General features: G+C 35.1%; 2 protein-coding genes across 4 annotated transcripts in view; one reads left to right on the top strand and one right to left on the bottom strand.

Annotated features, from left to right (window-relative positions):
* VPS37A (VPS37A subunit of ESCRT-I) overlaps nucleotides 1-1,934 on the bottom strand; it is a 63,742-nt gene extending 61,808 nt beyond the window's left edge. The window contains exon 1 of the mRNA XM_077144380.1: nucleotides 1,483-1,934. Within this exon, the coding sequence (XP_077000495.1) occupies nucleotides 1,483-1,607 (125 nt within the window). The 5' untranslated portion in view covers nucleotides 1,608-1,934. The remainder of the gene's footprint in view (nucleotides 1-1,482) is intronic.
* On the top strand, nucleotides 1,471-26,508 carry CNOT7 (CCR4-NOT transcription complex subunit 7). 3 transcript variants are annotated; one of them, XM_077144385.1, is made up of 8 exons: nucleotides 1,974-2,162; nucleotides 2,591-2,702; nucleotides 3,518-3,729; nucleotides 5,594-5,787; nucleotides 16,600-16,761; nucleotides 19,028-19,172; nucleotides 22,725-22,835; nucleotides 24,905-26,508. In XM_077144385.1, exons 3-8 carry the CDS (start codon nucleotides 3,613-3,615, stop codon nucleotides 25,031-25,033), a joined length of 858 nt encoding a protein of 285 aa, XP_077000500.1. In that variant the 5' UTR covers nucleotides 1,974-2,162; nucleotides 2,591-2,702; nucleotides 3,518-3,612; the 3' UTR covers nucleotides 25,034-26,508. The 3 variants fall into 3 exon arrangements, with proteins under 3 accessions (XP_077000501.1, XP_077000500.1, XP_077000499.1); XM_077144386.1 differs by lacking the exons at nucleotides 1,974-2,162; nucleotides 2,591-2,702 and adding an exon at nucleotides 1,471-1,868; XM_077144384.1 differs by lacking the exon at nucleotides 2,591-2,702.
* The last annotated feature ends 488 nt before the right edge of the window (nucleotides 26,509-26,996 follow it).

Below are 26,996 nucleotides of genomic sequence, written 5' to 3'. Positions count from 1 at the left end.
TACAATCTCAACGAATAAAAATTTGTCAGCACTGAGAATATTTAATAGAATATAATAAAGGTTTACAAACAATTAATTTCAAAGGCATGGTTCTAAAAAACATTTTGGCAATAGTAGTTTGATAATACATAGTTTCCCAAGGTGACAGCTCCTGAGGGGGACAAACTTTTATTACATTTGTAAAATATGAGTCACCTTATTTTATAAGCATATCTTTCAAATTAGGAAAACGTTGACTTGTAAGAACTTTGTGAACTTTAATTTTCCAAAAAGAAAGCTACTAATAATCGGTTTTTACCACATATTTCACTTTTTAAAAGTTCTGAACAGGCAGAATAATTGAGACAACCAGCCAAGAAACTCTGAAGTTCAGTCAGAAATAGAACTCATTTTAACCAAATCGATTTTGCAATAAATTTTTTAAAAATGTGTTTGATTTAAAATTATTCCAGACTATAATTTACTTGCTTAGGAAAAACTATTACAGTATAACAGATAAAATGGCCTGATAGTTTGCTCAATACGAATCATTCGATTTTACCTCAAAAGATATATATCTCATATGTATGAAAAAAATTTTTAAAGGGTATAGGGCTGAATGATGTTGAATCTTTACATTAAATACATGCTGTGAAACTCAAGCACGCTTGCATAATGCATATAACAAAAACTAAAGCAGTAGCTCTAATTTTGGTAAACTATTAGAGGTCAACACAATAAAGGCTGCAGAAAACCAGTTTACAGTCAAATAAGTCGAAATAAATTGAATTACAAAATACGTCTAAACTGACAACACTGACAAAGAGAAACCCCCGGGAAGACGAGACAAGGATCAAGATAAAGCAATACTTGAGTGCGGTGACAAGAATAAATGAGAAATATGCACAGCCTATCAACTGCCAAATGGGGGAAGGCTGTCGGAATACAGTAGGACTTTAAGACTCACGAGGACCGAGCATATCATTTTCAGAGTAGAAGAATTCACTGATGAAAACTTTGGCTGCCCTTTCCTTTGATATTGCAACAGTTATTTATTTTCCACTCTTTGTGAAACTAGGAGATTACTCGCCGCAATTTTCTTTTGCCAAGTATAGTATTTAACAATTCTGTCAACAAGACTAACTTAACAGGTGGGCAAAGGGAAAGGCTGGTAGGGAAGCAGGGGCAAGTAATGGCTATCAGACACAGATTATGAGAGAGATTAGAGTCACCAATGATATGTCACGAGGGATGAGCAAGTCGGAATGAGAAGATCTGCACAGTGGACGGGACAGGAAGCGGGGAGGGGAAATCCGGAAGAAAGTAATAAACATGGGTAAGGGACAAGGAAAGGAAGCGTGTGTGCGCCCCAGGACGAAAGGAAGAATCAAAATGAGGCAGGTAGCGGGGAGTGGCTGAGGAGCTTGTGAGGGTGGTTAGGACCAGCCCGCCCTCCCGCCCGACTTCTTTCTCCAGTCGGAAAGGCAGCGAGCGACCAGTCACCTGGAGTGCGAGTTCCGGAGGGACTCGATCAGACGCTGCTTCTGCTGCTGAAGGCTGGTGAGGCCACCGGGGGACCCAGCTGCGGAGGAGGAGGCGCTCTTGGTCAGGGGAAAGAGCCAGCTCATCCTCCACAAGTCCCCGGGCCCGAGGCCCTACAAGGCGCCGGCCTGCTTCTCCCAGAGGTTCAGCCCGGGACTTCTCCGGCGACTGAGGCGCGGGGTGGGGCGCTCCGGGACCAAGTTCTGGGGGGCCGCGTCCTCTCTAAGCAAGCCCGCTGGGGATCCCCGATTCCTAGGGGGCATGCTATGACTGCAAGGAGCTGGAACAAGGGAACTTGTCACCCGGAACAGGCAAGCCTAACGTCGCGGCCCAAGCGTCCGAAACAGGTAGGCAGTCTGACCGCCCAACGTTCCTCCGCCTCAGCCTCCGTCACGCGCGTGCCCCGCCCCCTCCCGTGCGCCCCGCCCCTACTGCGTGTCGCGTCATCATCTAGCTCCCCCGCCAGGACGTTCCATAAGTGACGGCGCAGCGCGGTGCGACGCAGCTCCGACTTCCCTTTCCCCCGTACTGGGCGAGAGGTGTCTATGGGGCATCAGCTACCGCCGCCGCTACCGCCACCGCCGCCGGGTGCTGTCTCTATGGCGAGGAGGAGGAGGAGGAGCGCGAGCTCAGCGACACAAGTAGTTCTTGCGTCTGTCTCAGACCTGGGGGAGGGGCGGGTTGGGAAGTAACAAGGGGTCTGGAATGCTGAACCTGAGAGGGTGCACGATGGCGCCAGCTGGGGCGCAGCTGCGGGAGGAAAGGGTTTGGCGGCGAGTGGGTGAGGGGAGGGTAACTGAGGTTGAGGGTCTGTCACGGGTGTGGCGCGGAGTGATGACGTAAAGGCTTTGTACCTGGGACTTCGATTTTTGAAGCGGAAATTGGGAGTGGAGGGCAGTGGCCTAGATCTTCAGCTGTTCGTATCCCTTCACGCAGCAGTGCTTGGGAGTCAGTCTGGCTCCCGTAAATGGGATTGTTATCACCTTCGCTCAGTGTCTCTGCCACGGAAGAGGTTATCTAGGATTTGAATGCCTCTCTGCTGTCCTCTTCTTTTTCTGGGCGCCTGCAGTACAGAGATGCTCCCACCAATAATGAGAAAGCCACTGGTGTCTCTTCCGGGCTTCTGGAACTGCGGTAGAGAGAGATGAAGAAAAGACATGTTAAACTAATAAGTCCAAAATGTATGTGGGTTTAGGGTGTTAGGGAAGGGGGGTGGGTTATAAAGGATCCATCCCCTGGATCTCCATCGGTTTTTGTTCTTAGAGCAAAAGAACTCGAGATTACATTTATGATTCTGCCGAGTTCAGAATGGCTCATAATACCCTCCTCTTTTAACCTTGTTAGGGTTTTTCGAACTTGCTTGAAAAATGGAATATTTGAAATTTCCTGGCCCTAAAATAAAAAAGCTGGTCTGTATTGTTATCATCATATGCCCTGTTTATGGACCAGAAACGTGATATGTGTGTATAGTAACTTTTTTCTTCCTACAATTACTGACATTCAAGCAGTTTCTGTGGCTGTTACTTATTTTTCAGAAAGGGATTGTTTTAATTTGTTTTTTATTTTTGCCCTTCCCCCCAATCTTACTTGAGTAAATGCCAGTAAAGTAGATTCTGTAATCAGGTTCGATTTTGAGTGTCCTGTTAATGAGGAATAAAGATGTACATTACTTTTGCTCTGATAACATTTGCAAACTTTTATTTGGAGGGTGAGTTGAATTTAGAGCAGTCTTTAATTAATGACAAATATTTTTAAGTGATTACTTTGTACAATGCTATTTTTAAATAACACTCCCTTAGACGTAGGAAATCTGGATGTAGTCCTGGTGTTTCTGCAGATTAGCTGTGTGACCTTGGGCAAGTTATTTCTTAAACTTTGATTTTTTTTTAAGAATCAAGGACTTTGAATGACATATCTCAGGTCTCTAGCAGTTCATTTATTCTATGATTTTGATTTCTGATATAGCTGATTTCTGTTTTGGCTTTTATTTTTACAGGTACACAAATAAAGGATAAATTATTTTATGAAACAAATCTCCAATCAAGTATAACATTTTGATGCTTGGCATCTAGACTCCCTTGTGCCCTCACTATGCCAGCAGCAACTGTAGATCATAGCCAAAGAATTTGTGAAGTTTGGGCTTGCAACCTGGATGAAGAGATGAAGAAAATTCGTCAAGTTATCCGAAAATATAATTACGTTGCTATGGTATGCCTATGACCACATCTTTAAAATATTTCTTAGAAAAGGCATAGTGGAATTTAAAATGTCTTGATTCTACTCTTCTGGTTGATTTTTAGGGACTAATTTATAAGTGCCCTCCAACCAAATGTCAGCAGAAACGTAACTATAATTCGACAGGTTGTTTTTAATACTTGTTGCAGTGAGGGAAAATCCCTACCACAGGGAACCATAGGCATTTGAATTAAAGGGTATTAGGACTTGGGTTTGTGTTAGTTGATATTAAGGGTTTAAGGAATCAAGACTTTGCTCTGGATTGGATGCCATTGGAAAATGGGTGTAATTTTATGATTGGATGTCTTAATAAATTTTATCTAGAAGGCGAAAAGACTAGAATAAGGCTGAACCTGAAAGCTGTAGCACTCACTCGTTTAGTCAGAATAGGGAGGTGTTGGTCATTTTGTGGTTTGGACAGTGTTTATGTTTTTGTCTCTGTTCAGACATGGCTTTATCTGATGTTGATGACGTCTATAAAATTGTGTATGCCCAATGGAATAACTTTAAAGTCTAACTGTCACTGCCAGCTTAGCTCTTAGCAACACCATGATGTAACTGATAGTACCAGACCACTTACTGGAAGCCAGGGAATTCCTTGATACCTTTCTCAATTAAAATACTCAGATCTCGTGGTGAAATATTGTTGGTTTGCACTTTTTTTTTAATTTTCACTGTCCTTTCCTGAACACATTGTACTGTTAAGTATCTCTGCTTTTGCACACATGCCATTCAATCCAGCTAGGCTCTCAACCTCCCAGTTAATGGTATATTTTCTGTACTGTTGTGCCTTGCAGGTGTTCTCTTGTTTTCTGTCTTTGCTAGACTATTAGATCCGTAAAGCTCGGGGTTAATGTCTGAATCATTCTTCCTGCCTCCTGCATCATCTAGCATAACATAGCATTCAATAAACTGGTTGTTGAATTAGATTGAATTTATAGAAGTTTTAATTACCTTGTGGTTATATAGTGGCTTCATATTTACTTTCTGTTCTTAACTAGCCCTAATTTGAATTCTAAATCTGTGTTGATAACATCATTTTTTCGGTAGTTTAATACAAATAAAAATAAATCTTTTCTTTGGGGGAGGGCAAACTGATTAAAAGATGAAGATTTGTATGTACATTAGATCATGGTCTACTTAAATAAAGGTGTACTTACCCGTAAAAGATTTGAATTTTTTTCTTATCCACTGAAAATTCATGGTGACCATTTAGTTCTCAGATGATAAGGAATGTTGGTATTAGAGAAAAGATAATGTCCTACAGGAATGAGTGGGTGGCATGAAATTCTTGACAACATGCTTTCTGTGGTGTATAGAGAGAGTACTGTTTTAGTTAAAATTAAGGAAGCTCATAATGCTTTTATAGAGAGTTTGGTTGTATAGATAAACCTTTTCTTGGAAGCAATTATAATGTATGATGCATTTTTTACTCTGCTTTTTAACCAGTTATTCAGAAAACCTTGTCTTAGCTCTGGAAAACTGTGAACATTGTTTCACATACCCCTTAGGAGACATGAGTTAATGATATTTTTTTCTCTTCCTTGGGTATAAGTACTTGATTGTACTTATCATGTGTATCTTATGCATAGTGATTTTTATTAATATAAAGTAAGAAAAGTCATTAAATTCATATTTATAAAGCCTTATTTTATGACTCTAAGAAGTATTTCTCTTCCGAGTTAGAATTTTTTAAAAAGCTACTTTGTAGTTAAGAGTGAATGTGTAGAATATCATCTGTACCAGGATTCTGTTTCACCAAAATTAAGTATTCTAGGAATTTGTGGATTGTAGTTGGACTGTTAAGTAAATAATGAACTTTAAAACTGTTTTACAGGACACCGAGTTTCCAGGTGTGGTTGCAAGGCCCATTGGAGAATTCAGAAGTAATGCTGACTATCAGTACCAACTTTTGCGGTGTAATGTAGACTTGTTAAAGATAATTCAGCTAGGACTGACATTTATGAATGAACAAGGAGAATACCCTCCAGGAACTTCAACGTGGCAGTTTAATTTTAAATTTAATTTGACGTAAGTGGGAAATAAAGAAATACAACTCAGTTTTGTTTCCTAGTTTAATTTTAGGAATTGATTTCCCTCAAGTACAATGAAATAGCAATTGATTTTGTTGTCGTTACATTAGAAATATATAAAAACTAAAATTGGAGAAGGTTGGGTTTCTTTTTTATTATGGGACCAAAATGGAATATGCTAATATTTTAGCAGGTGTTATTGGCAGCAGTGCAGCAGTTTACTTTATAAGTGTTTTGTGTTTAGCGTGACTCTTCATGTTATCACATAGTGCTCTATAATATACCATTTAGGGCCTTGTAAAGTGTAAAAAGTAATCTTCTCCATTCAAATTATAATAGCCTTTTATAAGTACTTTAGCTCTGAAATGCTATAAAAATTGCTTTCTATCCTTTTTCCAAAAGATAGCTCTTTTCTTTAATTAGTTCTATATCATTTCACTTGTGCCATGTTCCTTTTTTCCAAACTAATCATTAAAGCATTCTTTTTTTACTATTGTGATCGCAATACGTAGAGGAGGGGGCGACCCACTAGTGTCTCAGTTTTGGTAAAATTGTTTCTTTTTCTAGAAACGTCTTTGTTGTAGTAGCAACTGCTGTGTTCATACCGTTTTTCAAAGACTTTTTTTCCTTATATGGAAAGGGCTACTGCGGTTTTATCACTAAAGTATAAAGTTAGTGTCTTAGGAGATATTTAAGGGAAAGAATATAATTGAAAACATTATTTAAATAGAAAAGCCATTTGGAAGATAGAACCAGTACTGGATAACATGGAGAGAGAGCAACATGAATAGAGTGTTGGGAATTTAAAAGAAAGGTGAAAATTGATTTTTTGTGTTGTGTGCCGAGAATGTGTCAAGCATTGTGCTAGGCAGTGGGGATATAGTGTTCCGCGAAGTTGATCATGGTCATTATAATTTGGTGTTCCCATAATTCTTCTCTCTGCTCTCCCTGTGACCACAGTTCAAGAATTAAAATTGTTAAACACTGAATCAATATATGAGATGTCTCTCCAAACTGAATTTGGAGTTGATATGTATGTGAAATTGAAATGGAATGAGCCCTGAAGACGAGTAGAGTGCTTGGACAGAATTCCACTGTCCAGTCAGAGGGAATAATTTTTTTTTAAAGAGGCTATCAGATGTGGTGCTTGCAGTTATTCTTGATATATGAGAGAATCACTTTAGTAGGATAGCAGAGATTATAGGAGATTGAGGATTCTGTAATACATCATTTAAGGGAAATAACAGTGAAAAGGAGGAGGTAAAGAGTGCAATAGGCAGAATAGACAACAGAAACAAATAAATGATTTTGTTTTACAGATTATGCATGGGCTTATTTGAAGATTAAAGTACAGTTGTCAGTTAAACAGTTGCAGGCTGTTGAGGATGGGGGTGGGTATACATCAATGAATCTTTTGAGAATCAGGGTGGAATAGCATCTAAGGCACTGGTAGAGATTAACTTTGGTAATGAGGAAAGAGAGCTTACAATCTAAAGGAAAAAAAATCTTAAGAGAGATGGGTTAGATGTAAACACAGGTATGTTGATGATTTGGTATTTCTTTACAAAGTAAATGTAGAGTTAGGCCATCTACTGAAAGTGAAGAGGGAAAGAATTGTGTTGTAGGCTTAAAGAAAGAGGTCTGAAATCATCATTGAGCATGAAGTCAGTAAGATAAGTGTAAAAAAGATAAGTCAAACTGAGTCCATGGCCAGATCTCTGCTATTTTGATGTTTCTCCAGCTCTTCTTGACAGGAAGTGCTTAAAGAGTAGAAGTGAGATATTAGAACAGAATTTAAGCAATAGTTGATACTAAGTCAAGGGAATGAGCTGATATTCCAGGAATACTATTTGTAAAAGTAATCTAAGGTGGGTAATGGATATAGTGAAATCGGAAAGAGAGAGGCTAAAATGATTAAATAAGAAAGTGTAATAATTAAATTTGTAGTGTAAGAAGAAAAAGTCCAAGGTAGAAATCTTAGATTTTGCAGAATGTTTTGTCATTTATTCATTGTGTTCACAAAGTGACTGTTTTGATGCTGGCTATTGGAAATCAGTATGAAGTTATGAATGGTGTAATACTTTCTTAGGTGTGAAATGAATGTTGCTGATTAATCAAGTGACCGTATGGGTGTGTGCTAGGGGAACGTGATTTAAATTATACAGAAAGTTGGGATTTGGGTAATAGACAGTAAGTGGTAGTTTGGAACTTCAAATTGTGAGAATTAGAGAAAAGATACTGAACAATTCCCTACAGGTAGTGGAGAAATTTAGGCTATTTATAGATATGCCTAAGAGTTACTTCTGGAGGACCTCTTTTATTGCTCAGACAGGGCCTCACACTCTCTAAGCCCAACTCTGCAAGTGAAATCATTGCCCTCCCACCTATGTGGGACAAGACATCCAGATATCCCTGGTGGCATGGGAGATGACTTCCAGGGATGAGTCTGATCCTAGCACCATGGGATCAACAACTCCATCCCAACCAAAGGGAGAAAAGAAGTGTAACTAATAAAATACCAGTGGCTGAGAGAGTTCAGGTAGACTCAAGAGGCTATTCTGGAGGTCACTTTCATGCAAGCTTCAGGTAGACATTGCTACCTATCATAACTTGCCAAACCCCAACCAAAACCATTCCAGGCAATCCTGAATAACACCTAGGGCAATATATAAGGTTCTACAAAGGTTCTATCACTAGGGTAAACTTTCTGGAAACCTACAACCTCCAGATAGGTCCCTGGACTAGATAAGTCTAGAGGGCCCATCCCCTCCAGGACATCAGCTAGTTCCATCTCCCTGCCCCATATTATTGACAGCCCCTTCAATAATGGCCATAGCCCAAATACCCCTGAAGAGTAGGATAGAAGGGTTGGGGGTGATGGTGGAGGTATACAGAGAAGGTAGAGTTTAACAAATGAATATGATTGCTGAATCAATAAATTGATGCTTCTTTTAGTCTCCAGTATCTTAGAGCAGTTAGAAGTAAAAACCTAAAATTGTGAAATTGTAACCCATACCAAATTCTGAAATCTGTTCTACAATTTCATACTGTACTTTGAAATTACTTCTTTTTATATGTTATATTTTTCACAAAAAATAAAAGTTGATTGTGATAAAAAAAAATATTTATTCCTTCTAGCCTCCTATATTCTGGAGCAGCTAGAAGGGAAAATCTGAGATGATGGTATGGTAGCCCATGACAAACTCCGGGATCTGCCCTATAACTACTTGTTGAAGAGTGCTTTGAAAACTATTGCTTTTTTCTTTCTTTGCTCTCTCTATATGTTATATTATACAATTTAAAAAGTTAAAAAAAATCTTTATTTTGGCTGGTTGGTTGGCTTAGCCAATAGTTGTAGGATAATGCCCAATAGAAAAACAGCCTATTTGGAGGGCTGAAAACTAGTAAACAGTGTTGAAGTCATTTGATAGTAGGCTTGTGGTGGAAATGTAAACTGGTGAATACTGATGATAGGTCAGGTTTTACTTTTGTGTATGATGGGTGGCTCTTATATTAAAATCCTGTGTGGTAAATGGAAAACAAAGGTATTTTACATAAATAGGCTAAAATAATTTTTAGAGCACTTGACATTTTGCAGTATTAGCTAAATTAGGAATCTAGGTGGGATGAACTAATATATAGGTAATAACAACAAACCAGTAGCTTTTTGGCACATCCTTCAGGTCTAACCATTATGAAACAGATTCTCCGAAGCAGTATCTGTTAGGAAATGTGGACATTTGCACCGCTTTTCGTATCTCGTTTCCTCCATTTTCCTTGAAACTTTAATATAATTATAATTTCTAAAAGAACTTTAGTGGAGGGCTATCTTTCTTTCCTCTTTTTAAGTACTATTTATGTATCCTGGGATTGACTTCCAGGCAACAGTTTTCTTCTGTTTATAATAGATTACAATTTCATGCTTGTTAACCTAAGATGTCCAAAATATATTGGATTCTGTAATTGCTTCAGGAATTAGCTTTAATCAACTTGGGAAATTAAGTTTGAGTTTTTAAAGTCAGTTTAAATTCTGGATTTCTTTTTGAAAAATGTGTTTTTAGTAGAACTTTTCTAATGGGTTATCTTCCAAATAGTGCATTTAAGATATTTTAAAATAAAATGTAATGCACTTAAATTTTCTCTGAATTCACATTTTGATGATCAGAGTCTTCTATTCACTAAATGGGAATAAAGCAGTTGATTATTCTCTCATGTTTTTCAATCTATCCTTACTCTGTTTTGAAGCTAGGAACTGTTAATTTTTAAAGTTTTTCCTGGTTCTTTGCTAAGATGTTTAAGGAGGATAGTTTCTGGTATAGTTATTTTTCATAGAGAAGCCTGATTCAGTTCTGAGGGCATCTAATTTAGGGAACTTAGTAGAATGTAGCTTTTTATAAGAATTGTATTATTCTGGCCTGGAGTAGACATTATAATGCATATGCTATCCAAATATTACTTTGGCAACTATGTAGAGCCTTTGAGTTGGCAGAGATTACTTTGAAAATTTTCTGCCAACTATGGCCTGTCCCAGAATTTGTCTATTACCAACTTGAGGATTTATCTCCTAAATGATTTAATCTGAGGTAAGTGTTTCTCTAACATCTAAAATACTTGGCTCAAAGGTAATTACCATAAAATCCTATAAGGCAGCACTATAGAATGTAGTATTTTAGTATGCTTGCTTCCCAAATTTATTTTGGTTATAGGGAGAATTTCTAGTTATTTAATAAATATTATTTTTTTTCCTCTTGATATAAAAATATATTTTTAGGAAATTTATAAGGATAAGAGAGAAATTAAAATTAGCTAACTCCTATACCTTTTTATATAAAAATAAAATCATATTACCTATTTTACTTATTTCACACTAATTTAGTGTGTCTCTAAAGTCCTTCCATCTTTCATAGTTTTATTTTTAATGAATGCCTGGTATTCTTTTGTATGATGTGTTCTAAGACTTCATTATGTCTTATAATAATAATTAATTAATATAGTTAATTAATAATTATAAGCCCCATTATTGTTTAGTGTTTTGATCTCAATTTTTCAGTATTACAAAGAGTGGTGCAGTGAACTTCCTTCAAGTAATCTTTGAGTAGTTTCATGAGTTTTATCTTTATAGATAAAAAAATTAGAGATAATAATTGCAAGGTCAAAGATTATCCAAAGTTTAATATCCTCCAGATAATTAAAATTTAATATTCTCCTGATATTATCATCCAAAAAGATTGTACTGATATGTAGGCAGTACAAGAGATGTCTAAGGAGATAAAAAACGAGTATAATGAATATGCTTTTGTAAATTTTCATTAATTTCCCTAGTTAAGAAATATATCATGTTAGTTGAAGTGTTTTTTACAAATCAAATATTTCATGATATTAACATAATAGAAAAAGACTGGGTGAGGATACCTGTCATTTCCTGGATAAATGTTTTCTAAGACTTAGGTAAAAGAGAAGTTATAAGGAATTATTTTTAATACAGTTCTTATTTATCTATATTGTAAAAATTCAAAAAAGTGCAGGCTTAAAACAGTTTAGCTTTCTACTCCCCACCCCCTCCCTCTCTGCATCTTTTGGTGTAAGTAGGTAGATGGGATCTATAAAGACTTAGCTCAGATTTGAACACCTTTTATATTTTCAGTATTTTACACTGATAACAAAGTATTTTTTAAAAACTTTTTATTGCAGTACAGCGTATTAAAACAGTACGTATATTGTTGATGTACAACTCACTGATATTTTACCAACTAAGTATTCTTGAAACCACCACACAGACCAAGAAAGAATTTTTACTGGTATCCCAGAACTCCGTTTCACTAAAGTTCATTTAAATAACTCCAAATGTTTCTTTTTCTAAGGGAATGAAAGAATAAATTGATTTTTTTTTTAATGAACTTGGAGGACAGGTTTTAAAATATATTAGGCAGTGATATATTTTTATTGTATTTCAGTCTTGAATATTGATAAGCCATTTATTGGAGACATAAACTAAAATATATAACCTGAATGCCCCATTGGTCAACCATATATAATGGTATTTTTAAATCTTTAATATTCTGCTTTCACTAAAACATTCTATAGGTATTCCAGCATCTATTTTCCACCTGTTCCTCAGAGCCCTCAAGTTCAAAATTCTCTACAATCATTCATTTCACCTTGAAACTCTATTTCCACAGTGCTAGTGTATAATAGGTATTTTTTAATTCTGCAAAGTTATTCCGTGACATATTCCTTTGATTTTCTTTTATATGAAAGTCTTCATACAAGCTCTGTTGTTCTCCATAGTTATAATTCTTAATTGCTGTATGACTTTAAATGATCTTTGATGGTAATGGTGATGATAGAGGTGTTAGGAATATTATTAGTAGTAGCCATTAATTGTGTATGTATATGTGTGTGCGCACATGCGTCAGATACTGTAATAAGTGCTATGAAGCCCTTTTTTATTTTTTATAAAATCCTTTTTTTGATGGTAGATCAGTTGTGCCATCTGTGTGTATGAACTTTATGTGTACTCAATTTTCACCTTGATCCAAGTCAGGGTTGCTTCTGAGAATGTCAGTATTTATAGTATTTCAGTGTTCTGCTGAATTTTACCTTAGCCTGAAGAAAATAACAATGTCCAGATCTTTATTCATTAGATGCAGAGGAAGAAAAGACTTAAGAGGTATGGAATGTTACTTTTGGTTGTAATTTTGTTTGTTTCATTAGGCTATGAAGAAATATTTCAAAATTGCATACACCTAAAAATCAGACCACAAATTTTAAGTTTTAGTTATAGTAATAATATTCAATATCCTCTGTACCTTGAGGGTATGATTTTAATATCTAAATAGGTAGCCTCCTAGCTGTAATGAAGCATATTTGTGAACAAATAACTTATCTACCTAGAAATGATTTTCTTACTCTTTCTTTTCACTTTCCTCTATATTTGTTACACTATACTTTTACAATATTGTTGACTTCAAAGCAAACATCTTTTTAAGTGTTTCTTTTAAAGCTAGGGAAATTCTGGTTACTTTTCTGGTGCTTATTGATGTATTGAAAATAAAGAAGGCTTCAACTGAGGAAAATGATGACTGCTGCAATGTTTCAAGTCAGAGTCTCGTTCAGGATCTGAAGTAAATGGAAGTTTGGTTGCCACTGTTATGTGTGGGCTAAAGAATGCTAGTTTTATTCTAGTGCTGCTCTATATTCCCTCTAATTCATTATCCATTTGTGTATTAACAATTATGGGTAAGTTAAACGCTGTCCAACTGGCCACTTTAGAATCATCAACCAACATTTTTTAGATTTTGAACATGAATAGACAAGAGATAAGATCATAATAGACTGAATTGTGAGATGTGAAACATATTCACAAACAATTTTTGGTTGGTTTTTTTTATATTTATAAGAATAATATGCTTCTTGTAGAAAAAACAAAAAAGTCAAAAGAGATGACCACTATCACAGTATCCTAGTATTTCCTCCTAGTTGTTTTATAGCTATATAGTAATATATCTTTTGTTTATATTAAGAATATGCCACTTATATTGTGAGCGCATTTTTAACAACTGTTCATAATCATTTAAAATGTCCATACTTTGTCCTTCTTGATATACCATAACATAGCTAACTATTTACTGTGGTTGGACATTTAAGTTGTCTGCTTTTTTAAATTTAATTTTATTGCTTCACACTTAAAATAGTGAGCCTCTCTTGATTTAAATCTCCATCCACTAATTAGGGTATTGTATTAGAAATAGTCTCTAAATTTCTTAAATATGAATATTTTTAAGCATCATTTAGTCAAAGGATATGGATATTTTCAAGGTTCTTCATATGTTTTATACATAAATACATGTTGAGGGGAGGGAAAGAGGGAAATGAGGTTGAGATTGTTTTCTGGAAAGCTCTGCTCATATACAGATTGAAAATTGCTTTGTCTTGTTTCAACCATGCAGTTATCAAATATTGGCTTTTTTTTTAATTTTGTTATTTTTGACTTCTGAGAATATTTTGTTTTGATTTGCTTTCTTTGATAACTAGTGAAAATGGTAAATTTTTTCAAGTATGTTTTGAGTTTCTTACTTTTCATAACCTTTACAGATTGTAGGGTATCTTTGTGCTTTTCTTATATTTGAGTTCATTTAAATATTCAGCTCAGAAATCATCTGTTTATTTATGACAATCTGTATTCCAGTTTTTTTGTCTTTTAACTTTAATCATATTTAAGCGTAAGCTTAAATCTACAGCAGTTTACATTTTTAAGGTGGCTAACTGTATTTACAGAGAGAAATATATACGAGAGTAAGCAACTTCTTGGGAAAAAGTAGCTGTAAACCCTTTGGTGGATATCTGTGTGTTAAACTAGGGGTAGTTTGAGGTTGGAGGTGTAAAGATCTTTGCAGATTGTAAAATCTTCAACACTCATATTTAGAAATGTGAATTTGTATAGTAAGCAAGGCTTATAGTTGTACATAGAGGTAATTTCATTTTTATTCACTAATTTTACACACTAGGCTGAGCTTGTGTCTTTAGGGTAATGCTTGGGGAGGTTAGGAACAAGTCTATTTTTTTTGGAAAATCCTTTTTTGTAGAGATGTGTGCATGGCTTTCATTCATATTCACTTATTAGGACATTTTACATCTTTACCTTCAGTAGTTCTTTTATCTTTAGTGTTGGAGAGATTACAGTACTTACTGTTCTAAATATACTGATCCGTATGCCAGCCTAGCACCTGCAGCAGTTCTTATATTTTGATTAAACAGTATTTTACTTACATTTTGAGATTAGCATATTTTAATATTTTTCTACATTTGCTGAGATTTTTGAGAATGGGAAAGGCTGGGTGGAAAGATTTAAAGCCTTAAAATGAATACCATGGGAAAGGCACCATCTTGATTTGGAAAATTGAGTCATAAGAATTAATGAAATTTCTGTTACCACAGAAAGTTTTCTTCGTCCTATTTGGGGATTTAGCTAACCTGCATGGTATTTCCAACTTCCTCTTTCTAGTGAGTTGAATAAAGCATGAGGTTGGTTCCAAATTGTAAAATATTCCTTGCAACAAAATTTGGATGGGAGTGCATTAACTTGTTTGAATCTTGCTACATGAATTATGTAGGAAAAAAGAGAAAGAAATAAGAATTTATACATGCACATATCTTTATTTACCAAACTTAATTGATTATAAAACCCGTGGGGTACTCATCCAGGTGTCTTACCTGTGGGCTGTGATTCAGTAGGTCCTGGATATATAAAATCTGGGAATTTATATTTTTTGGTAAGCTTTCTGGATGATTGGTATCTTTGAGCAAGTTGGGGAAATTCTGATGTGAATAGTGCAGCATTCACTATTCTACTTAGTTCATTTGTGTATTTTTTCTGGTAACATTGAAGAAAACAGACAGAATCACCATCTTGAAGCTTTAATTCTGATTGGGAGAGTGACAACGTACTAACGTAAAAGTAAGGTGAGGATATGGCCTAGAATAAAGTGAGGCTGAGAAAGAATATGTTATGTCTTTGGTGGTTTACAGTTGCTAAAGCATGCCTCTCTCTGAGCATCTTGACCTGCTAAATGAGATTCTAGTGATTAAAAGTAAATATTTTTAGTGTAGGAAGGCCAGTATTATCTGTTATTTAACTGAGGAAATTTGCATTGTATTTACTCAGTTTTCCTAGTATGGCACCTTCCTAAATTATTTTCCAAGGGAAAATTTGAAATGATTATTGCAGTACGTCTCTGTATTTAAATATTTCAGTTTCCGGCTTTGTTCATTTTCAAGATACTTAAAAGCAAATTGGTTTCCATGGAATAGACCTAAGACTAATTTTTGGCCCAAGCAAAATGTTCCTTTTGGTTTAATTTGTTTCAATAAAGCTTATTTATCTAGAATTTTTTTATTTGCTCACTGTTGGAAACCAGAGTATCTTACAGTTTTAAAACGTTAAATAAAAAGAGTTAACTCCAAGGACCAATTTGTAGAATCCTTTTTCATTTGTTCTAAAAAACATTTATCTGCAGTTTTATATCTTACTTAATACTTCAATTTTTAGATTCCTGTGTATTTGTGCTTGGAAAATAGAGGTGGCTTTCTTTTTTTGCTTATGTGAAATCTTAAAGGATTAATTTAGATTTCTGGGATTGATTTTGGAAAGTAATCTTCCAGGATTAGGGTTGCTGGAAGAGAAATTGCTATTACTCCAGAGTCTTATATTTTAAATAGTTTACTGCTCTTGGAGCCATTTGAAAGGCTCATCATTTGTGAGAGGAGACATCTCCTTTTTCTTTAAGATGGAATGTAGTTTAATTCAGCCACGTCAGCCGTTTTGCAGTTGGTCTCCTTCCTGATGCTGCTGAAAGCATGGGAGCTTGGGAGCCGGACTAGGCACTCACAGCTGTGACTGCAGTTCCGTCTGGCAGCATTAAAATGGCTGCCGAGCCTGAGAGCCCCAGAAAAGAGCCTATCTCATTTTGTGATGATAACCCCTGGTGAGTAGAAGACCCTTTTTCACACCTAGTTAAATTTATTTTCTATGTGAAACACTGATGAAATTGAGTTGATAATAAAGATTAAAATCTCACCATAAGGCTTTTTTCAAATAACCAGTTACTGTTTGAATTCACTTTTCTGAAAAAAATGGCCTTTGTATTTAAACTGCATTTTCCTCGCCTATCTGTTTTACCCAAACCAATCCACTTACCTTTTTTCTTTCTTTCTTTCTCTCTCTGGCACTCTAGTTTTAGATGTAAGTTGGAAGAAAACTGTTTGAAGAATGGCACCTTTGAATTTTCATCTTTCTCTTTATTTCTGCCAGGGAGGACATGTATGCCCAAGACTCTATAGAGCTACTGACAACATCTGGTATCCAGTTTAAAAAACATGAAGAGGAAGGAATTGAGACTCAGTACTTTGCAGAACTTCTTATGACATCTGGAGTAGTCCTCTGTGAAGGGGTCAAGTGGTTATCGTTTCATAGGTAAAAAGATTGCATCAAAAGTGGCATTTTGTTGCTGTGTCCTACTTGATTTACACTTGCCTTGCGTCACTGTATGAGAATTTCAAGTTCAGTTCTAGAAAGAACTAGCTATCTCCTAACTCTGAAAGGCTAATATTGGTCCATTTAAATTTAGTCTATCACAGGTACTGTGATAATGTTCTGGGGATTAAGCTGTGACCAAAATGGACTAGAATAATTTTTCCACATGAAATTTACATTCTCGTGGAGGTAGGCAGACAATTTTTTAAAATGATAAAATTAATATTGTGGTTTGTTAGATAGTGATGTGCATGGTAGCAAGAAAAATAAAATAGCAAAGGTAGATAGAGAATGGTAGGCATAGGCATGTGTGGATTCTTTTTTTTTAATGGCATATTCAGGGAAGGCATCATTTTGAAGAAATACCTTGAAGGATTGTTGTAATGATAATAATAACATATTTAAAGGATCTACTAAACTGCTTTGTACACAGTAAATTCTCAATGAGAGTTTTAAATTCCTTATTATTATTATAAAATAAAACTATGTAGAAAGGAAATTTGTTCCAGCTTGTAAAAACAGCTTCCAGGCAAAAGAGTTTTCTTATCTAGGTAAATTAAACTGGCAGTCCAAGGACTAAAAGTGGCCTTCGGAATGGTTTTATTTAGTCTTTTGTTATATTTTTAAAAAGCATTGCATTACAAAGATGTAATGCTTTTATACTTGGTCCACTTCACACGTTTATTATTTTTATTTTCCACCTCTGGCCTGTTGAATGATATAACGAAGAACCATTCATATTTTAAACTTTGCTGTAGTGCTAAGCAGTAATTTTTGAGTTGGAAATACTGAACATATTAATTCTCACCTATCACGTTTTCTTGTTATTCTCTTCTCTTTAACTTGTACCTCAGGAGAAAAGACTTAAGTCTCTCTGTTAATTTGAGAAACATTTTCGAGTTCTTTTTACTTGCTTAGACATGAGAATACAAAAGAGCTAGAAAGCATTTTCCTGTCCTTTTACTATATATGCCTTGTATGCTTATTAAAAAAAAATAATTATGAGCAATACTATGTGTTAGGGGATTAAGATGAACAAAAATGGGCCTGGTTCATGTCTTGGAACTCAAAATCTCAATTAGACTCTAGTATTTTCAGTATTTATCAAGATTTGTTGTAAAATTTTGTTCTACTAAATGTTATCAAGTTTCATATTCCAGTGTATTTCTAATAGATAAAAACTAGTTTAAGAAATTTATAGATCCTGAACTCTGATATTATCTTACTAGAGAGTAAGAATTGCTTATAGATTTCCTACTAGTAAATAAATACCACATTGACTTTTATTTTAGGTAGCTAGCAGTGTTACTTCCTTGTTAACCACCAAATATTTAAAGCTTTCTGCTCTTTAGTGTTTATACCTTGATATTCCTTAATGGCCTCTTTTTTTTTTTCCTCTTTGAAAATTAAAAAGAATTATTCTGAACATTGAATACAAATTTTATTTTGTACCTTCCAAAGAGTATGTTAATACTGTCTCTCATCAAGTATTTACTGACTTTTATCTATTTTCAAGAAAGATATTTTTAAAATGTGATTCTTGCCCTTTAAGCTAATGGAGAAAATAATACCTATACTTAACAAAGATAGTACACAAAAACAGCTTGGCTCCATAAGGAATCTCTGTGTTTTAGGCTCTTCAGGGAAGGCTTAGAGGTCCTTGAAGGAAAGGTAGGTAGGGAAAAGGGGGCATGTAATTGCTATGCAGTGTTGTAGGGAAATGATAGGATGTAAAATATGGGAAAATTTGCATTATTTTTGTCGTCAGAGTACCAGTTCTCTTACAGTTTTTTTTATATTCTAAGCCAAGTTTCCATTCATTTCTATTTTTTCATTTGCATACTTATTTAAAAATTTTTGAGGCATCTGCCATGGACAGTTTGATATTCTTAAAGTGTTCTATTCAAGGAATAGCAGAATAGTATTTTTGTGAATGCAGGCTTGGAATTGTAGTATAGCTCTGTATATTGATATCTGTGAATGATAAAATCAAAGTCACAGGTTCTTAGCCCTGTCTGTAAGATGATGGTATTTTCCCATTACAACTAAACAATTTTGATTTCTCTATTTTTATAGTGTGCATTCTTTTTTGGTTGATTCCTTATTTGTCTATAATGTGACTCACATAGAATTTGTATCAGAAAAAATATCTGTTTCATCTCTTGATTTTTATGTGTCCTTCTTAATTCTTTTATCCCTTTTATAGTGGTTACGACTTTGGCTATTTAATCAAAATCCTGACCAACTCAAACTTGCCTGAAGAAGAACTTGATTTCTTTGAGATCCTTCGATTGTTCTTTCCTGTCATTTATGATGTGAAGTACCTCATGAAGAGCTGCAAAAATCTCAAAGTAAGGTTTTGAGTAGCATTGTCTTTGATTACACTATTCGGGCTGAGTGACTGACATAAGATATTAGAAGGTGTGTAGTTTTTAAACCATATTTTAAAGTTTTCTATTAAATGCACCTATATTGTCTGGTCATCTCATTCTTCTTCGCACCTAATAATAATTTATAGCAAATCCTTTTTTAAAGCTTCAGCATATCTCCAGCATACGTTTTCAACAAAATTCAAACCTAGAGTCAGATTTTTCCATTGCTTGCCAGACTGAAAATCATTAACTAGGACAGAAATATGAGGATTAATGAAACTCTAGTCTTATGCACAGAAGTGTAAGTTCTCACTGTCCCATTATACACATAATCCTCCTATACGAAATAAAATCTGAGCTGGCCCATAACCTGCAGATATATTCAGTAGTGTAATGAAAAGAATTTCCCTTTAATTTACCTCGGCTAGATATTATTTTATTGGTTTTAGTCATGGATAATATTCCCAGAGTTAACCTAAAAGTGTTTTTTCATCCCCTGGCCCAAAGAAGTCAGCTTGTTAGTGGTATACGCTATAGTAAATGTATAGGCCCTGCCTGGATAGTAGCTTACATTCTGCCACTGCTTATCATGTATATAATAATTTTTTTTACTTCTAATCATTTTTTGAAAGGAAAGTTTCTTTAATAGAGAAAAGTGCTCCTTCAGTTTTAGAAGGAATTCACCTGTGGTGGCACAGACCCCTGGGAACAAAGTGATTTTATTTTTTTCAGGTGTGTATGTGTTTAAGCTATAACTTAAAAAAAATCTTCAGGCAGAGTGTAATGAATAGAACCTACCTTGTCTCTTCTTTATTCAGTGAAGCCAAGGTTGATTGTTTTCTCCTCACCAGGTTGCACAGAAGTGCAAGTAACATTATATATTTAGTCAGTGGTAAGGACTAAAAGAGTTTTGATTTTAAGTAGAAAGAAACAGTTTAGGAATCAAATATGGAAACTTCATGTTTAACAAATGAACTGACAATTTTTTTTTTAAACAAAAGCATTTTTTTAATTTGTACATCTAGTCACTATCATTGTACACTCTAGATATTCCTAGATTATACTATCTCAGTCTTTATCATCTTTTTTTTAGATTCTCTTCCTTAATTCTTTTTTTAAGTACAATTTTATTGAGATACACTCACATACCATAGGCCATCTGAAGTATACAATCACTGGCTCACAGTATCATCACACAGTTGTACATATATCCCTATCAATTTCGTATGTTAATAAAGGAATATTAGAGTATTATTGTTAAATACTCTAGCCATAGTCCATTGTTTGCAATAAGTACATTTTCCCCCATGTATCCATCTAGTTTTTTAACGTGTTCCCCCTATTTATTTATTTTTAATCCATGTGTTTTACTCATCTGTACATACGGTAGATAAAAGGAGCATCAGACACAAGGTTTTCGCAATCACACAGTCACATTGCAAAAGCTGTATCATTATACAGTCACCTTCAAGAAACATGGGTACTGGAACACAGCTTTTAGAGTTGCAGGCACTTCCCTATAGCCTCTCTAATACACCTTAGATTAAAAAGGGTATATCTATATATAATGCATTAAGAATAACCTCCAGGCTAACCTCTTGACTCTGTTTGAAATCTCTCAGCCACTGATACTTTATTTTGTCTCATTTCTCTCTTCCCGCTTTTGGTCAAGAAGATTTTCTCAATCCCTTGATGCTGAATCCCAGCTTATTCTAGGGTTTCTACCCCATGTTGCCAAGGAGGTTTATACCCCTCGGAGTCATGTCCCATGTAGAGAAGGGGAGGGCAGTGAGTTTGCTTGCCTTGTTGGCTGAGAGAGAGAGGCCACAACAAAAGAGGTTCTCTAGGGGCAACTCTTAGGTCTAATTTTAAGTAGGCTTAGCCTATCCTTTGCGGGGATAAGTTTAATATGAACAAACTCCAAGATTGAGGGCTCAGCCTATTGATTTGATTGTCCCCACTGCTTGCGAGAATATCAGGAATACTTCCAATGGAGAAGTTGAATTTTCCCCATTCCCCCAAGGGGACTTTGCAAATACTTCTTTATTCACTGTTTCTACACTCTGGGATTTATTGGGACCTCACACTGGACAAACCTACACAATCTCATGCCCTATTCAAGATGAACTGACAATCTTAAGCAGTCTTTTAGCCAGTTTGCTTCCTGTATGGTATATGGTCATCATATAACCAGAGTAATTTTTAAGAAAGATTTCTTTATGTTTGTAGCACCTAAGAGCAGCAGAATTCTTTGCATTTTGAGACTTTCTGCTGTGACTCACAGATCTTGCAGTAGTGAACTTACTAACTCAGCATACCCCATTAAAGTATTGCATGTTTAGAACCCAGAGCCTACATGTTTTAATCTAACTTTGGAAATGCTTTTTAAAACTGGCAAATCTGTACAATGACAGTTTCCAGGAGCAGAGAACTAAATTTTTGCTTATATTTATCTTACTGGAAACTTCTAGATGTATTAAATAATCTGAAAATGGCTTGAGTGGGCCACTGTGTTAAACTTTAGGTTAATGACAGAGGTGCTTGCTTTTTGACCTGTAGTCAACTGTACTGAATGACCCTAGTCTGTTGCATTCCTAAGCTGCTGCTAATGATACCTAATCCTCTTGCTATTTTTAACATAGAAGCAACTGCTGGGCAGACTGCTTCAGGCTGGGATGTAGTAGGGTTGTTTTGCTAGTAGAGGCCATAACAGTTTGGGGGGAATTTTGTTTTTTGTTGTTGTTTGTTTTGTTATTGGTGCTGGTATTTGTTTCTTTTGTTTCTGCACCTTTCCTTCTCTTTATTCTCACCCACCCTTCTTTCTTCCTTACATTCATTCTCTTAAAATTATTATTTTTAAATCCTTGCAGTATCAGCATTTGCAGAACAGCAGAACCTTCTGGATTACATGCTTATAATGACATACTCTTTTTTTTCTTTTTTCTTTTTAAGTCACAAAATCAGAGCTAAGCATTTAGTAAATTCTTAATGATGTGATTACTGAAAATGGCTTTGTTTTGTAAAAATTATTTGCATGCACACTATTTGAGTTGGATTAATGGGAAGTTTAAGAAAAGTTTAAAGGCATCGTCATACTAGCTATTTAGTTTTATCGTAATTGACTGGTGGGGACCATGAATACAAATGATAAATGTTACCCTGTGTGTAATTGCTTCCCCCATTTGTTTGGGTTGTAGAAAAGTTATTCGCTACATGCCTTAAAACATAAAGAAACCCAGCCCATGCATTCCCCCCATCCTCCCCCAAAAAATCAACAATGGTGCTGCAATAAGAGGATAATCACATGAAGAAAGAATGAACTGTGACCACCACCACAGAGCATAAAACAAACAAGTAGTTAACAGATACGTTAGTAATTCACATTCTCTGTTTTTTTCACAGTCTTCATAAGGTCTGTCTTTACATACTAAGGATGGTTTATATTTTGGCCATAGTCTAAGTTGTGAAATTCATGAGTTCAGGTATTGTGTTGTTTCTCTCTCTTGACAGGCAATTTTTTATTTCTTCTAGGGGGGATTACAAGAAGTTGCTGAGCAGTTAGAGCTGGAACGGATAGGACCACAGCATCAGGCAGGATCTGATTCATTGCTTACAGGAATGGCCTTTTTCAAAATGAGAGAAGTATGAAGACATCAGTGCTTTTTTCTCAGTTGGTTTTTAGGTTGAGAGTATTATAAGAATATAATCTTATCTCTGGCAAAAAATTTCTAGGCAATAAAGCACCCAATAATGAAATATAGTTGAAAGTATCACATAAGTCATATCTACCACACTTGATTGAAAATATTCAAAAATATCTTGAAATGTAGTTCAGAAGAAATAAGCTCTTCATGGAATCACACCTTTAAAACTTTAAAATTTAATTCATAGCTTTAAAAACCTTACAGTCTAAGTATTATTTCTTAGATGAGAAAACAGAGGCCAGAGGCTAGCAACTTTTACCCAGGATCACACAGATTATTAGTGAGAGAACTCACATTGGCTCTGCTTCCTCCAATCAAGGAATCCTTATGTTTGGTTTCCTCTAGTATTACCTTCTCATAGGTATTAAAACTGCTGGTTAAACATAGTATTTGCTCATATGCTTCTTCAGTGTTCTGATTCCAGATTGGTAGAGTAGGAGTAAGCCTTTTTAATAAATTGAGGCTTACTTACAAAGGAGTTTTGAATTCTAAAGGAGTTAAATCTGAAGTGGTAGTGGAATAATATTCATACTGGGCAGACCCTTCTTAAGTGCCGGAAGGCAGAGATCTGTTCCTAAAGTAAAGGAAATCAGTTTGAAATGTAATGCACCCCATTCAGATCTCAAGTTATGTAAAGATATGTACAAGTACACTGTTAGGCACAGAGTCATTAAGGATTCCACACGAGACAACGAGTCAAAGTAAAGAAATAGATTTATTAAGGGAAAGATAGTAGGAAAGAAGCAGAGGGAAGCCACCACCACAGAGGTCTGTAGGATTTAGGAAAGTGGCCTTGGCCCCCCTTTTGCCTTTTAAAGAAAAAATCGTGCCAGCAAGACTGCACTGACAAAGGGGCTTGTTGACTTAGGGAAGGATAGATTGTTAGGTACCCGCAAGCTATTCTCCTTTGATGTGCAGCTGCAGATCTCAGGCAGAGTGAGGCACTGTTAGGGAAGGGCGTTATCAGCAGAAACAGATTATGACCGTATTTCTAGTTATGTAGGATGTCTTCATTCGCCATCTTGAGGATACAGCACCAGCCGGTACTAGTAGTTAATTCATATCTGGATTCCTGGACCTGCCAAGGAAACTGAGGGGCAGGGGAGAGGGAACTGAAGGGCCCTGTTCTGAGACCTCATACACCATGCCATATAGATCATGTGAAAAAAATTAGTTGTACAAAAACAAATTTTTTTGCTTGCAAAATGTTTTTCTTTTTGTAAAATATTTGCTGTGCAATTCTTTTAAGTATAATTCTTTCAGATATTAAAGAGATTCATAACTCTTAGAATTTAAAACTCTTATGTAGAAATGTATTAATAATAGAAAGCATAATGACTGTTTTTTCAAGTGATACTCATTCAGAGGTGATTTGGACTGTGTCCATTCATGATAATGAAATATTTTTGTACCTCCCAAAACCACAGAGAATTAAAACACCCTTTCGATTTTCAATTTTACATTAAAAAAAATGCCGTTATGGTTCAATTAATGGTGATTCTCTGGCACTAATTTAGCATCTTTGTTTTTGGCTTCTTCAAGGACACTAACAGTGTAAATGTTCTAATTTTATTGCCCAGAACATGTGTAATGGTTTATTTTTAGCCAACTCAGGCTTGCACATTGATTGAAGACAACTTGCAACCCCATCCTTGGTTATTTTCATTCATTCTTACTCTTGAGTATTATTAAACTAATGGAATAAAAGTGTCTGCCATTTTTCAATGATTACATATTCTTATAAAACTGGTCTATATGTTAATAGGAAAGGCAAAGCATTTATACATTTTTTATGGTCTCTTTCTTTGATTTCTTTTGAGCTCTTTACTTCTCAAGGACATTAGTTTTATTCGCAGAACTTAAATTTGTGGCTTCAGATGAACGCCATAGAAAAGAGCTGTTATTATAGTTAATGAACAGTCAGTACTTACATTGCTAAATAGAAATTAAAAGTGGTACCTTTTGGTTAAAATTATTTTTTTTTCTTTTTTTGAAATTCTTTTTTAGATGTTCTTTGAAGATCATATTGATGATGCCAAATATTGTGGTCATTTGTATGGCCTTGGTTCTGGTTCATCCTATGTACAGAATGGCACAGGGAATGCATACGAAGAGGAAGCCAACAAGCAGTCATGACATGAAATAGCCTTTTTATTTTTATTTTATTTGAGCTTCACACATGCTTGTATATAGGTTTTATCTCTGGTTGAATCTCTTGAACAATAGACTACCTTTTTTTTCCTTTCACAGCCCATTTTATTTTCTGCTTTTCAGTACTAAGTATGATCATTCCTATCTCAGATCTTAATAAATAGAAAAGCATTCAGATTAAATTTGGCCTTAACTTAATACACTTGTTAGCAAGCGTGTGTGACAGTGGGGAAAGCACATTATATTGAGTATTTTGATAAACTTTACCTACTTGGGGTTGGTTTGTTTTTACCCTTTCCTAAATTAACTAGCACTGACTGTAATTTATTTCCCTGTTTCATGTCTCTCCTTTCCATTCTGCAGGAGTTTTAACTATTTGAGATTGTGGACCATCAATTTTGCACTTTAGAGCTTGACTCTGACTCAAGTCCTCTGTTTTATCAGAAATTTAGGTTTTTCTTGCTATTAATTGGGAAAATGACCATTTGCCAACTTTACACAGTATTTACTTGCTTTTGACACATGGAATATAGCACATACATTGTGCAAATGGTTGATTTAGCAAGACTAACATAAAAAAGAAAAAAAAAAAAGAAACTACTGAGGAGCTTAGTAACTGCTGTTTCTGTACCTAGTGTTTAATCTTCCAAGCACATCTAGTGTCTTGTCAGTTTCTAATTGGCATTTGTAGGCTGCTCTTTGACCGAAGAATTTTCAAACCTGCTTTACACCCTTCAGGAAAAAAGCCCTTTTGATTGGATTTTGAGTATCTGCCAGTAAATTGGTATCCAGAATGTTGAAGCTGCAGTTATTTTATGGTAGTACACTTCCCTTGATCTACTTCTTTTTTATTCTATCACTGTTTGCCCTTATTTTTTAAAATTTTATAGCCATACTTATGATGCTTTTGATTTGTTGATTCCACAAATCAATTTCATTTACGTCCAAAGATGGCAAATTTTTAGGTGTATTTTGTATCAAATTAGAGAACAAAAACTGCTTTCATCATTGCTACAAAGATAAATATTGGATATATTTGGTGCAAAACAACAAAATACTGATATATCTGATAAAATTACCTGAGGAGTGTAATGCTTGTTTATTTTTTGTGTATATCTTTGCAATCTATTTTATATATATTGACAAAAGAGACTGTGAAATATTTAGCCATGCAGAATATGTGACCAGACCAGAGCATGTGTGGGAAGACTTTTTGGTAATCATTAGCTCTACCCTGAAACGATGGACTACAAGTTATGTATGTGTTATCTACACTTTGATCAGTAATATTAGCAGATCTCCTAATGTTAGCCACATTGGTTTGTTTCCCTTGTACATTCTTCATTCATATTACAATGCTGTAACTGGGTGGTCCTTTTTAAACAACATTATTTGCAAAACAGAGGGTATTATTTGTTTTTAAAGCTTTTGTAAATAAAGGCTTCAGAAATGTTTTCTTACATATGTTGATGACTGGTGATTTTATTTAGAAATATTTAGTTGGTGGATATTGTTCTTTTTGTATTGGGGAACTGAACCGAACTCAGTAACTTCATTAACTGTGGCTGATTTTTAGTCTTTTAATTGAACAATTAATCCTGCTTTCAACAGTGTTAACTTATTAACTACATAGTACGAATTGATTTCTGTCTCCCCAGGAACGCATTCATTCTGAAAGACATGCAAAATAAAGACATTTAGTATAATTTACTATGGCTTCCTTTTAAAGTTGACAGAATATAGCAGGATTCTAACTGGTTTCTTTGTTTTGATTTTCACCTCCTTAAAAAATAGGAATTAAAAAGAATGCCATTTTAGTGGTCACATAGTTGCCAAGTTTCATAGCTTGTATCAATTTTGGTTTCAGTACCCAAAAAGTAATAGCATTTCATAACTTCTGTAAGAAGAACACTGTGGCCCTTACTAAATCTTGCTTTTGAAGATACTT

The sequence above is a fragment of the Tamandua tetradactyla genome, chromosome 26 (genome assembly GCF_023851605.1).
Source record: "Tamandua tetradactyla isolate mTamTet1 chromosome 26, mTamTet1.pri, whole genome shotgun sequence".
Classification (NCBI taxonomy): Eukaryota; Metazoa; Chordata; class Mammalia; order Pilosa; family Myrmecophagidae; genus Tamandua; species Tamandua tetradactyla.
This window is presented reverse-complemented; position numbering and strand designations above follow the sequence as displayed.